The sequence below is a fragment of the Sciurus carolinensis genome, chromosome 11 (assembly GCF_902686445.1).
Source record: "Sciurus carolinensis chromosome 11, mSciCar1.2, whole genome shotgun sequence".
Lineage (NCBI taxonomy): Eukaryota > Metazoa > Chordata > Mammalia > Rodentia > Sciuridae > Sciurus > Sciurus carolinensis.
Window position 1 is genome coordinate 9,989,595 of NC_062223.1, and position 13,352 is coordinate 10,002,946.

A 13,352-nucleotide genomic window follows, 5' to 3' on the forward strand; every position below is an offset into this window, starting at 1 on the left:
AAGTGGGTCTACCCCATATGATGGGATATCCTCACATTTTAAGTAGGAAAGACTAGCTGGAGTCTAGTATTGTACTTTAAAAAGACATTACAGTCATCTGGGCATCATTATCACACACCTGTAATACCAGCTACTCAGGAGCTGAGGCAGGAGGATCACAAGTTCAAGACTAGCCAGACCCTGTCTCAAAATAAATGAAAAGGGCTGGGGAAGTAGCTCTGTAGTAGAGTGCCCCTTGGTTGCTCCCCAGTATCCCAGTACCATATTATGAGGGAAAGAGGGAATTTCATTATTTTTTCAATTTGGACAATGCTCATATTTGCCAGTGTTCAGACATGATTATGGGGTGGTTTTACTTGTGTCTTGACCCCGCGGGTCACAGAGTGCTCTTGTCCCATCTTGATGTTCTGTGAAATTGTTTATGTTCAACAAAATACCAAGGCTATTAGAAAAAAAAAACGACTTACAAACTGCAATGAAGGGGCAAAATTATTACTATTTGAAAGAGAACGTTTCTGGGTAAAATAAAAACTATTAGAAAAAACAAAAAATTATGTTCCTGGTAATAAAACTAAAATATATAAACCAACATCAGCACAACACCTCGATGTCTGGGTATGCTTTTCTTTTTTTTTTCAAATCTATAAATTGATGCAATTTTAATCAAAGTTTCCAGTTTTGCAGGTGTTTGTTTTATGGGAGAACGTGATAAAATATATCTAAGTTGGGTATCTGAACAAACTTTTAGAAAAGGGTTAAATTAAAGAAAGGTATTGTGATAAATAAAATACACAACGAGAAAATGTCGGTAAGTCTAATTACAAAAATTCTCTTCTGAGGAGTAAGAATCACCTATACACAGGTTTGCAAGCCAAACCACAAACTCGGAAAAAGTATCTTCAATGCATTTAAGAAAAGGGTTAACGTCCCCAGTTAAAAATTAAAAACCTGTCAACTTACATAAAAGAGCACTTTGGGGGATCATCGTGTTTCTGCACCGCGCGCAGGCTATTAATTTGCCGTGGGAGGCGGGGCTTGCAGAGGGGAAGGACTACGCTTCCCATGAGGCCCCGCGCCGACCGCGCCCCGCCTCCCGACAGGCCCCGCGCGCTTCCCGCGCCAGCTTTGCCTTCGGCCCCCCCAGCGGCACCGGAGGATGGAGAGCCGCGGCGAGGTGGCGGTGGAGAAGCAACGCGTCCACCTGCGCCCCGTCACGCTGCGCGACGCCGCCCCAGCCACGCTGCACCTCCTGCCCTGCGAGGTCCTGGTGAACGGGCCCGCCCCCGTGGGACGCTTCTTCACGCCTGCCGTCCGCCAGGGCCCGGACGGTGAGCTTGGCAGCAGGACCGCGTTCCCGGCAACCCCCGCGCCCGCCAGGGCTCCTGGGGAGCGGAGTCCTCGGAGGTGGCCCGAGATCCTGACCCAAGTCCCGCGCTCTCCTCCCGCAGGACTCCAGGTGTCGTTTCGCGGCCGCAGCCTACGGGGCGAGGAGGTGGCTGTGCCGCCCGGCTTCACGGGCTACGTGATGGTGACGGAGGAGACCGGAGAGAGGCAGAAAGGGAAGCAGGACTTCTCCGGGAGCTCAGAAAGCGACGGCCAGAAAGATGAGCAGGAGCTGGTGGAAGCCCCGGAGTCGCTGGAACGGGACTTCGTAAGCACAGGGATAGGGTTGCAGGGGGTGCGGGCAGGAGCGGCGCCCCCAATGCTGAACGTGGCCCCTTTCCCAGGACCGCTTTATCGGAGCCACTGGCAGCTTCAGCAGCTTCACCTTGTGGGGCCTGGAGACCGCCCCCGGCCCGGATGCCAAAATGCGTGGGGCCCTCGCTTGGCCCAGCCTCGCTGAAGCGGTGAGTAAACTGTCTTCCTATCGTTTCTCCCAATCTCATTCTTGCCCTTAGGGGATTTGGAGCTTTAGGGCTGGGGAGCATCGTAGAACCAATGGAACCTGGATCTGGAGAATTCGTTTGGGAAGTATGGGAAGCATGGCTTCCCCACCACTGGCCTTTCTAGAAGCGGGTATCATTCGGAAGAGCTAGATCCCTCCCCACATACGGAGGACATTCGACTACTGTATTAGAAACTCTATAGTAGAGGTGACTCCTGTTGCAGATTCACGCACAGGTGCCTGAGGACTGAGAACCAGAGCCTGAAATTGAAAGCCACTGATCCCTTCACACCAGTAAACCGGCTCTTCACTTTGGAGCCAACGATTCCATCATCCCAATAAATGAGCTCTTCACAGTACCTGTGAGTCTCTGGGTACCTTGGTGCCCCTACTGCAGCATGGGTCCCACTCCCAGAGAACCTCTGGTGGCTCTGGCTTATAGAAACAATTTATTGCTGGGGGCAAGAAAGATGGGAATTTTTGCAGCCAGTACCCACCACACCCCCAACTCCTACTTTACAAAAGGAATTTTTACAACCAGCCCTCTGTACAGTGCCCCCACCCTCATCTCACTGTACACAACTGCCTGGCTCTGGTCCCTGGTTCAGAGTAGGCCTGGGCCTGTAGTCAGCTGACCTTGGAGTTGACCTGAGCCTTGAGCTCACCTTGGTGCTGTCAGCTGATCCCTCCCAGGCCTATGCCCTTTTGGAGCTGTCCTCAGTCTTGTCTCCCTTGGCATGCCTCTTCAGAGCCCCAGTCGGGGTAGAATGGGTTGTCAGCCCCAGTTCTGCCAGTTCTGTTGGCACTGATATGAGTAATGCCTGGTCACCACTTTCCTCTCTTGCTCCAGTCCTTTGGAGTGAAGTGCAGACACTTGGAGTCAATTCGAAGGAGTCGCTTGAGCATAGCCCGTTCGTGCCCATCCACGATGTCCTCTGACAAAGTGAGGATGTACTGACCCTGGGCAGGAGATGGGTCCAGCAGGTGGTCAGCCCATGCAAGGCCTGCTGCCCTCAGCACCCTACTCACCTGTCTGCCCCTGGCACACCCCCTACCTTGTAGTAGTTGATGAGGTTGAGATACTGTAGGGTGGAGATGACATCCTCTTTCTTGATGCTGGTGATTTCACTGATCTCACTGTGGGAGGGTAAAGGTCAGATCTTCTGAGGGCTTTCATCTCTCCCCAAGAACACATAAGCCATACCATGCACCCCAGGGCAGAGCCCAGCTCACTTGATGGTGATCTGTGGCCTCTCCCCGCTTTCTGACTTCAGCCCCATCAGGATTTCCAGTATAGTCTGGGACCAATAACTTCGATAGGACAGGAGGCCAAGATCTGAGAGGGGCTTCTCAGGGGTTCCTGTCTTCCCTTCCACTTTGGAGAGTTCATAGCCTAAAGCAGGAGAGGGTGGTAAATGGTCACAAATCCACACAAGCAATATGTCGGAACAGAGACTGCAGAGTCAAGCTACCTAGGTCCCATCCTTTCCCTAACACTTGGTAGTTGTCTCTGCTCTATCCCTCAATTCCCTCTTAAAGGTCTAAGAATTCACTCTTCACCTTGTGGCTAAGGGCACTGAGAACAGTACAGAAGAGGTGCTCAGGAGCCAGTGAAGGCTTATAGGTGGGAGAACACAGAGAAAATGGCTTATGGGGAGAAAGAGCCATTAGATTTCCTTTGTCATCCAAGCCTGTTTCTTGGTATGCAAGGAGCTAAGAGAGACCCTCATCTCTGACCCAAGACTAAGCATGCCTGAACTCTCCATGCACTCAGTCCCCTAGCTGTGACCCTGGGAGTGTGAGCTACTCTAAGACCAGTTTGGCTTGTCTGGATGACATTAGGATGCAAGGACTTCTCAAGACCAAGGGAGGTCATTCCTCAGAGCAAGGTGGCTGACCTCCGAATTGACCCTTTCCCTCCTACTGCTGGGTACTGCCAATCAGTTCCTGGCAAGACCCTCAGTCCCTGCACAGCAGTGTGACCTCACAGTGCTTCAGCTGAGCTTTCACTCTCCTGTCAAGGCCCTGGAGTATCTGCTACTTTATAGAAGCCCTCCCTCACCTTTAGCTATACGCAGCCTCAAAACAAATCTTAGCTTTTCTTGCCCTTGCTGCACCTTTACTGGCCAGTCTTATCATCTTGCCCAATCTCCTGTGATTTTAGCCAAGCACCCTATGGTGAGAGGGACAAAAGCTGGTGTCCAGAGAGAAAGCACTAAGGGAAAGAGGGCACACTTGGATTCCTTCTCAACTCTGCTGGGTCCACACTGCATGCAGAGTCCTGACGGAGTCCCTGCAGTCTATATTCGCCCATGCAACTACAGGGAACATCCTCCCCAGTGAACGTCCACCCACCCTTTGAGCTGCCTGGAATGGTGCTTCTATTGCCCTGCTGGGCAGAAGTAAACACCTTGTTGACCCTGTCCCACATCCCATCTTCACAGAAGTATTTACTAGTAAGGATCTACCTGCTGTACTAGGCTGGGATTCTTGAGGATGTGACCCCATCTTGGTACCATTTGACCAAGAAAATTTTTTAGATAGACCATGACCTTGGTTGGGTAAAGCCCCTGTCTTCACCAGGCAAAGACCCTAAGGCTTCCTCCCTGTCTTCCAGGTCAGAGCTTGGTTATCCCAAGAGTTCTGAGAATGGTGAGGTGAATGGAATGGGGGTGGGGGAAGAGGTCAAAAAGCAGGTGATCTCAGGGTTGTGGGGTAATAAAGAGCCTATGAAGGGCAGAGTTCCTTTTGGGCTTTAAGGGACTGACCTAGGAATAAAACAGCAGGGCTCAAGCCCGTGCTTACACCAGTTTGGTGAGTTAACCACTTAAACACCTACTGCCTTTAAGGCTCAGTGGACACCTGGGGACATTACTGGTTCTTACCCAAGAACCTGCATGGTGGCACAGGCCCAGATAGATAAGCAACAGAAGCTCACAGTTTTCCAGGGCCCTGGGCAGGAGCAGATGAAACAGATTTGGGAAGGAGGGGTGGTAATTAGAATCTTAGCCAAGGAACAGTGGGGCAGTTACCCTGAGAAGGAAGAGGACCTTGGTAGGGTTCTACCTTATTTCTGGCTGGCCTCCCTGGTGACTGCTTGCATAGCCTGGGTTGACAATGGTAGTGGTCTGGCACATTTGCAGGAGAGGCACCACTGAGGTGCACTGACAACAGGCCTGGGCCTGCCTGCAGCCCCAGCCCTGGCTGGGCAGCACACATACTCACTGAATTCAATCAGCAGCTTGCCGTAGCCCCGGCGCTGGTAGGGAGGCAGGGTGAGAATGCAGGCCACGTTGTAGTCCTCTGTGGACTCTTTTTCCTGTTACAGAGAAGCAGGAGTGAGGAGAGGGACCTGGCTCAGGGCACAACTGTGAGACAAGCGTGGGTGAGAGCTGACCTTGGAGAAGTAGCCCACAATGTGGAAGCCCTTGCAGTCGTACTCTGTCATGACATAGAAGAGGAAAGGGTCCGTGTCATAGTACAATGTCTTGTGGTCGAGGAAACACTTGGCCAAAAGACACAGATTCTGGGAGTAACTCTGCAAAGGAAAAGACCTGTCACCCCGCTGGAGAGCTTCTCTACTATGTTCCACACAGACAGGTGATGGACATCACTGCCTGGGGCCTGACCCACTCACCAGTCAGGCCCTCTGTGCTGCTTAGGTGGGGCCACTTTGTGTCCAGGAGCCTGGCTCCATCCCAGCATCTGACCACCTGCCTCCCTGGCAAGCTGGACAGGTTCCCCCAGCTTCCTGTAACTCCTCCACCTAAGCTTGGCCTGGGGGCCTCCACTGCACCTTGCTCTACTTAACTATCAATAGTGACATGTCTCTGTGAAGTCAAGACGTGAACCAAGGCTCATGAGGGAAACTATGCCTGTGTTGCAAGTCTTGGGAATCTGGCTGTCAAAACCTTAACACTCTAACCTGCAGTCACACCTATTGGGAACTGACCTACTACTGTTCGTGGCAGAGATAAGGAATCCTGACATGTAACAAGAAAGCAGCCTTAGGAGTTCCCCCAACAGAATAAAAATCTTGCTGCTTCAACTGCACACTTTCAGCAGGAGATTCACCCAAGCTTTTTGACCACCTGCTTCTTGGACACCCAGGTCTATACTTAACAATGAAGAATGGTGCTTAATGCAGCACCTTCCTCTCAAGCTGCCCACACCCCAGTCAGAGCTCCCCCATCAGCTGAGTCTCAACAGTCTCCAGGTTTCTCCTCTTCCCCACTGGCACAGACACAAACCTGCTGTGCCCCCATACCACCCCACTGACCTTGTTCCTGTCACCTGAGCTCTGTCCCTTCTAATAGCCTTGCCTCATCCCCTCTCCTCTGCATTTTAACCAGAGTGGCCTTTGCCTATCACACATGTTACCCTTGTAGGCCTGTGCCTACCCCTCAGATCCTCACTACTTGGAATTCTCTTACCCATTTTCCCCTTCATGTCACGGCTCAAAGGTCATCTCTGTGAAGCTTGATGGCCACTTCCTTTGGACCCTGCTAACCCATGGTGTTTCATGACACTTAACACATTTGGAACTGAGTAGCTATGGGCAAATCTATCTCTGCCATGGACCATGGGCTCTTAGAGAACAGAGATTTTTTTCTAATTCCTAGTCATCCATGTTTCCCCAGCACCTGCCCTATAGTAGGAATTCAATAAAAATGGCTGAACTGATGTGTTGGCCAGCCTAAGCAGGAAAAGTGAGAGGAAGCTGCTTCCACTCCCCCAGCCACTGACCTTGTTCTTCCGTCCATCAATCTCAAAAAAGGAGATGGTACCCTTGCGGTAAATCTCGTTGCCTGGAGGGTGTCGCAGGTCACACTTGGTCTGAGGAAGAGAGGAGGATCAGGGGCAAGGGCAAGGTGTGGAGGTATTGGGAGGACAGCTTCCTGGGACCTTTCTTACCAAGTGACGCTGCAGACACTTGAGGCTACGTCCATACTTGAGGCAGAACTCACACAGGTAGAGGACAGGAAGCGTGGTGAGCTCCTGTGGGTATGGGGAGAAGTACCACGGCTTGAGGCGGTGCCGGCCCAGTTCGATGCACTCAATGTTCTTCATCCGGGTGACAATGTCGTCGTGGCTTCGGTCAGACACCAGGCTGCCAGTCATGCGTGGTGCCGATGGTATTCCATCTGAGCTGTCCTGGGAGTCCTGCCCAGGACAAGTGGAAGATGCCAGGTTATAGGAGATAGCTCAACAGGATACTACAGCTCACAGTCCTGCCACGGTTTCTTTTTTCAAGTCTAATAACACTACGAGGAAAGTACCGTAATCCCCACTTTCCAGAATAGTAAAACCTAAACTAAGAAACTGACAAGTTGGAAAAGATCACTCAATGACTAATCTGAGCCATGCTTCTAGAGGCCTGGCTCCTAATCCCACCACCACTCTCACTGCGTATCACCCCTCATTTCCTCTTTTCAATTAAGTTGTCAATATACCTTTATTTATATGCTGTGCTGAGAATTGAACCCAGGGCCTCACACGCATCAGGCAAGTGCTCTACCACTGAGCCACAACCCCAGCCCCCTCATTTACTTTTAAACTAGTCCCTGACTAACCTCTCCACCCCATCTCCCCTTCTTTTCACCTCACTTCCCTTTTGTGCTGCTCCACAGACCCACCTCATCAGTGCCCAAGCAATTCGATTTTCGCTTCCGGCCTGGCTGAGCTGCCACTGCCCTACGGGCTGATCCATTCTGCAGATGAGATGGTAGGAATAGAAGGGGTGATTGTGAGATAAGCCCAAAGGAGGCTGCCAGAGAACAGAAAAGAGGAGAAGATATGGTGTGGGACTCACCTGGGGAAAAACTGAAGCCGGGGCTGTCTCGCTGGGCACTGGAGTTGCTGGGGAAACCACCTCCACCTTCCGTTTCTGCAGAGAGAAACCAAGAAAGGTGGGTCAGAAGGTAGAGAAGGTGGGACCTGAGAAGAAAGCAAGGTCCCTGGAATTGCTGAGGGTACCGTTGAGCGGTGGTTGGGTTGCAGGCAGGAGCTGGAGGAGAGCGGCTGGTCGGGCTCGCCACCGGGTATGGCCTCCCGCTCCTTGGGCAGGTTGAAGCGGAGTGTGATCTGGACCGGGATTGGCAAGGTCTTCCCGCTGGCCTGGGCGGAGGCCGGCTGTAGAAATAGGTCCAGGGTCTTCCTCTGGGGTGGGTATGGTGGTGGGATGGCAAAGGGGAAGGGCCCCTCAGCATGGAGTGATCAAACCCCACCCTCTGCCTTCTCAAGGACACAAGAATAGTCACTGGACTCTGGAAGCTACATCTGCAATTTGGACCCCATTCTTTGCAAGTTGAAGCCAAGGGGGAAGGGTGCTGCCTCCTGCCCATCCAGGAGCCCCTAAGGCCAAGAGATGAGAGAAGGAGGAGGCAGGAGAGAAAAGGTGAAGCAGGGACCTACTCACCACCTCTCTCTCCGGAGAGCCGGGGCGGGACCCAGGAAGTCCGTTCTTGGTGGGGGTCTTGGCCTCTTTCTTGGGGAACTGGATCTTCTTTAGGTCCAGACGCTCGTGGGTCACCCATTCATCCAGACGTTTGTTGACTGCAGCAGTGGGAATGGCTCAGGAAGGAATGCCAGAGGTTGCCCCCCACACTACCCTGCAGCCCCACCTCACCCAGGCCCAGAACTCACAGTCAATATAATGGACGTAGAAAAGCTTCCGGCCACTGATGTCCTTCACGCTCAGGATCTCGGCCAGGGCTATGAGAACAACACAGGCAGGGGTCTCAGACCATGAGGCTTCACCCTTCTACGACCTGAACCCCACCCCCAGGCCGGATCCCTATGCCTCACCGTTTACAAGCTCTCACCCAAATCCCCTTCAGTCACCAAGTGTCACCCCCTCTCCAAGCCACGCCCTGTCCATCTCCGAGCGGCTAGAAGCCACGCCCCTCCCTCTGAGTATCTGCCCCGCCCGCCCCAGGATTCCGAGGCCCCTCCCCATCCCGGGGGTTCGGTTGACTCCCTCCCGCCCCTCGCCCTCAGGTTCCTTGGCCCCGCCCCCCGACGTCACTCACGCCACTCATCTTCGTTGTCCTGGTTCCGCCGCAACACGGGTAGGCGGCAGCCCTCGATTATCTCCCCCTGGGGAGACAGCGCGGCGCCAGGGTCGGCTACTGGGGGGCCTCGGGCTCTACCCACCTCCCCTGACTCCCTCCGCCCCGCCCCGGGCACCGGACTCACCACCTCCGCCATCTTCCCTCCCTCCACTGCCACTTCCGGCCCCTCTGGGAGAGGTCACTTCCGGGAGTGACTGCGGCGCAGGCCTGGGCCCTCCGAAGCCAAATTAAGAGCGTGCCCTGGAGAGACTCCGTCGCCCAAGTGGAAGCGGGCAGCCGGCCCGTTTGCCTGGCGGGAGAACGGGGTGATCTACGCCTCGGGCCAGGTCCTAGGTAGAGTGCCCACAACTTGCCCAGCCATTGGAGGAAAATTGAGTCCGTCACGTGACGCTCACCGGGTGCGACGCGGGTCACGTGGAACTTGTTTGGGCTCGGATGCTGTGTTGGGGCGTCGCCTAGTGGGGGCGGGAGCGAGCGGCGCGTGCTCGGTGCGGGCGCGGGCGCGGGCGCGGACCTGGAGGGCGGGAAGTGTCTGTTTTGGAAACTGGGGGAGTGACTGGAACTAAGGGGACTACCCCGCCAAATTTGTTAACTTTTTTCCAGGGGCGTGGAGACTCACGGAAGTATTTTGTTGTTGCATTGGAGTTTAGGTTTCTGGTATTAACAGTACGTACTGAAACAGGAGGATGCAGGTTCGAGGCCAGCCTGACCGACTTAGCGAGACCCTGCCTGAAAATGTTCCAAAGGCTCGGAACGTAGTTTAGTGGCAGAGGGTCCCTGGCTTTCATCCTTAGTACGGTGCCAAAAAATAATAGTACACAACGTTATTCATTCATGCATTCAGCGAATATTTAATGAACTGCCACGGTGTTCCAGGCACTATTCTGGGTGCAGGGAATTCATCAGTGAACAAAATTAATCTGCTCTCATGGAGATTTTGTTGAGGGAGTTAGGCAAGAGGAGACGGTTGATAATAAATAATAATAAACATTAAAGAGTAAATTAGTTTATTAATGGGTGATAAATTTGGGAGAAACCAAAAATTTGAAGATAAAGGAGATGGACAGGGCAGGCCTGGTGGAAAACAATATAGGAGTATTTGAATAGACAAAGAGGCGGGCACCTGTAATCCTAGTCCGAAGCAGGAAGATTGCAAGTTCAAAGCCATCCCCTAAACAACTCAGCGAGACACTGAGCCTTGTCTCTAAATAAAACACAGAAACAAAAAAAACGCATCAGAGGACCCAGCCATGCACCAACACACCTGGCTGCTAAATTCTCTTTTTGTTCGTTTTTAAAATATTTTTTAGTCATCAGTGGACTTTTATTTATTTACTTTTTTATGTGGTGCTGGGGATGAAACCCAGTGCCGCATACATGGTAGGCAGCAAGTGTTCTACTACTGAGCTACAACCCCAGCCCAGTAAATTGATTCTTTTTTTTTGGGGTGAGTGGGGGTACCAGGGATTGAACTCAGGGGTACTCCATCACTGAGCCACATCCCCAGCCCTATTTGTATTTTATTTAGAGACAGGGTCTCACTGAGTTGCTTAGCATCTGGCTTTTGCTGAGGCTGGCTTTGAACTCACAATCCTTCTGTCTAGGCCTCCCAAGCCACAGGTATTACAGGCGTGCACCACCACACCCGTCAGTAATTTTTTTTTAATTTTTTTTATATGTTGAGAGACATTTATTTTATTAACTTATTTATATGTGGTGTTGAGAATTGAACCCAGTGCCTCACACATGCCAGGCAAGTGCTCTACCACTGAGCCACGACCCCAGCCTGGTAAATTGGTTCTTAATGTACGTACTGCTCAGCTTGTTCATTTAGCAATATAAATTAAAATACTTAACATAAAAACAGTTATTTCCTCAGTATTTTCTACCATTATTTTAATGGCTACATGGTATTTTCTTTAGATGCATTTGAATTGCCACATTCAGTTTTCTGTTGTCAAATTTTCAAATTTTTTTCCCATTTTTCCCTATTAGTATCAATGCCATGAAGAGATCTTTAGACATGCAACTTTCCATATACTCATCCCAGCATGATTTGCATTGAAGATGTAAGTGAGGAGGCTATATCTGCATTTTAGAATAATCACTTGGTGAGAGTGTTCTTGGATTGGAGGAAGTAGAACTGGGTCAATTGGCAGGGATTGACATCAGCCATTCGCTGATGACAGTCAATAAATGTTCATTCATGGTCTGCTAAATATTGCACTAAGCACAGTTTTGGCCCTTCTCCCGTTGTCAAAGACACCAGGGACACCCTTCTTAGACACACTGTTAATCCATTGTTGACTTCCCAGTCCTCCTCCATTGGTAGAGTTGGTCATGCCCTCTTCCTAACACTCTCTTCTTGGTTTCCCTGACCCCAGACTCTGTGTCCCAGCTTCCTTTCTCCTTCCTGGGTTACTCATTATCTATCTCTTTTGCTGGTTCCTCTTCTTGTCCCTGACTTCTAGGCCCCAGGATCAGTCCTGGATTTCATTTTATCTACACTCATTCCCTTCATGATCCCTTGAGGTTCATGGCTTTAAATATCATTCATGTGCTAAGGTATCTCAAATTTGTGTCTTCAACCGTACTCCCTCGAACTCCACTCTCACTGCCCATCTGCACTTGAATGTCTGAAAAAGGGAATTTCTAACCCTGAACTCCTGGCCTTCCTTCCCAAATTCTTTTCCTTTGGCACTGAGGATTGAACCCACAGTGCTTTACCACTGAGCTACATCCCCAATCCTTCCTTTTTCTGTTTTAAGTGTTTTTTTTTTTTAATTGTCAGTGGACCTTTATTTTGTTTTTACTAATATGCGGTGCTAAGAATTGAGCCCCATGCCTTATACATGCCAGGCAAGTGGTCTACCACTGAACCATGACCCCAGCCCTCTTCTGTTTTTTATTTTGAGACAGGGTCTTGCTTAGTTGGCAATGCTAGCCTTGAATTTACGACCCTTCTGCCTCAGCGTCCTGAATCTCTTGGATTTGAGTTGTGCACCACCTTGCCTGGCTCAGACCAAAAAATCATTAGGTCGTCTCTGCCTCTGCTGCTCTCACATTCAATTTGTCAACAAATGTTTTTTGCTCTACCACTTCAGACTTTGCCATTGCCACTCTGGAATAGACCACCACCTTCTTGCCCCAGCCTACAGCAACAGCCTCATACAGAGGAAAAAGAGGGGTCGTTGCAAAATAATTCAGACCATGTCACTCTGATGATCAAAATCCACCAATAGTTTCTTGTTCATTTTAAAACAAATTCTCACACAAATCTATCCTCCTTTCCTCTTGCTTCTGCCTCATCTCCAACTGTCCTCCTTGCTCAATGTATTCTGGCCACTTTGACCTCTACTGTTTGAAGACAGCCAGCCTGTCCCTCTCCAGGTTCCTTGCTGCTTCCTGCCTGCAACTCTTTCTCTCCATTTATTCTCTTGGCTTTCTCCCTCACCTCCATCCAGTCTTGGCTCAAATGTCACTTTGTTTTTTGTTTTTCTTGTGTGTGTGTGTGTGGTGCTAGGGATGGAACCCAGTGCCTTGTGCATGCAAAGCAAGCACTCTACCAACTGAGCTATATCGCCAGCCCTGTTTTATTTTAATAGTTTTATTGAAATATAATCTACATACCATACAATTTATTTGTATAAATTGTACAATTCAATACTTGTGTACTCAGAGATTTGCAAACATCACCATAGTTTAATTTTGAATACTGTGGAAGGGACACACGATATTTGTCATTTTAACTATAGATGTACAATTCAGTGATGTTAAATGCAATCATAATGTTGTATAACCATAACTACTATGCATACTCAAAACTTATTTATTATCTCCAACATAAACTTTGCACCCATTAAACAACTCCTTGCTCCTGCTCCCAGTTCTAGCAACTTCTTTTTTAACTCTGTCTCTATGAATTTGCCTATTTTAAGTACCTCTGAAGTAGAATCATGTAATATTTGTCCCTCTGTGTCTAGCTTATTTCATTTAGTATGTTTGCAAAGTCCATCCAAGTTGTAGAATACATTAAAATTTCCTTTCTTTTTTTACATAGCAATTTTTTATTCGTTCTAACTGGTTATCCATGACAGTAGAATGCATTTTGACACATCATACCCAGATGGGGCATAACTTCTCATTCCTCGGCAACTTCTCATTCCTCGAGCATATGTGGTGCTGAGTCACACCAGTAGTGTAATCATACGTGTATACAGGGTAGTAATGCCTGTCCCATTCTACTTCCCATTCCCTCCACCCCACCCCAAATGTCACTTTTCAATAGTATAGTCATCAGTGCATACCTGGAACCCCAGCTATGAAGTAGACTGAGGCAGGAGAATGACTTGAACCCAGGAATTCAAGGTCAGCCTGGGAAACATAATGAAACC

At 50.1% G+C, this 13,352-nt stretch overlaps 2 protein-coding genes across 6 annotated transcripts; one reads left to right on the forward strand and one right to left on the reverse strand.

Annotated features, from left to right (window-relative positions):
* Nucleotides 1-606: 606 nt before the first annotated feature.
* On the reverse strand, nucleotides 607-9,325 carry Kat5 (lysine acetyltransferase 5). Of its 5 annotated transcripts, none has more exons than XM_047518494.1 (14): nucleotides 9,083-9,325; nucleotides 8,917-8,983; nucleotides 8,531-8,599; nucleotides 8,304-8,440; nucleotides 7,862-8,044; nucleotides 7,698-7,772; nucleotides 7,522-7,596; nucleotides 6,800-7,048; nucleotides 6,632-6,721; nucleotides 5,283-5,423; nucleotides 5,111-5,204; nucleotides 3,119-3,278; nucleotides 2,941-3,022; nucleotides 607-2,845 (listed from the first exon to the last, which is right to left on the reverse strand). In XM_047518494.1, exons 1-14 carry the CDS (start codon nucleotides 9,092-9,094, stop codon nucleotides 2,711-2,713), a joined length of 1,569 nt encoding a protein of 522 aa, XP_047374450.1. In that variant the 5' UTR covers nucleotides 9,095-9,325; the 3' UTR covers nucleotides 607-2,710. The 5 variants fall into 5 exon arrangements, with proteins under 5 accessions (XP_047374450.1, XP_047374449.1, XP_047374452.1 ...); XM_047518495.1 differs by having other exon boundaries at nucleotides 619-2,845; nucleotides 7,862-8,017; XM_047518493.1 differs by having other exon boundaries at nucleotides 608-2,845; nucleotides 7,862-8,017; nucleotides 8,917-9,325.
* On the forward strand, nucleotides 1,092-2,263 carry Rnaseh2c (ribonuclease H2 subunit C). Its single transcript, XM_047518504.1, has 4 exons — nucleotides 1,092-1,328; nucleotides 1,449-1,651; nucleotides 1,728-1,847; nucleotides 2,110-2,263. Exons 1-4 carry the CDS (start codon nucleotides 1,157-1,159, stop codon nucleotides 2,134-2,136), a joined length of 522 nt encoding a protein of 173 aa, XP_047374460.1. The 5' UTR covers nucleotides 1,092-1,156; the 3' UTR covers nucleotides 2,137-2,263.
* Nucleotides 9,326-13,352: the final 4,027 nt, after the last annotated feature.

Coding starts and splice junctions, on each gene's coding strand:
- Kat5 (XM_047518493.1), bottom strand. CDS start 9,094: ATGGCGGAGGTGGTGAGTCCGGTGCCCGGGGCGGGGCGGAGGGAGTCA. Junction 8,600..8,916: donor GGACAACGAAGATGAGTGGC/GTGAGTGACGTC, acceptor TTGTTCTCATAG/CCCTGGCCGAGATCCTGAGC. Junction 6,722..6,799: donor AGTGTCTGCAGCGTCACTTG/GTAAGAAAGGTC, acceptor TCTCTTCCTCAG/ACCAAGTGTGACCTGCGACA.
- Rnaseh2c (XM_047518504.1), top strand. CDS start 1,157: ATGGAGAGCCGCGGCGAGGTGGCGGTGGAGAAGCAACGCGTCCACCTG. Junction 1,329..1,448: donor CGTCCGCCAGGGCCCGGACG/GTGAGCTTGGCA, acceptor CTCCTCCCGCAG/GACTCCAGGTGTCGTTTCGC. Junction 1,652..1,727: donor AGTCGCTGGAACGGGACTTC/GTAAGCACAGGG, acceptor CCCCTTTCCCAG/GACCGCTTTATCGGAGCCAC.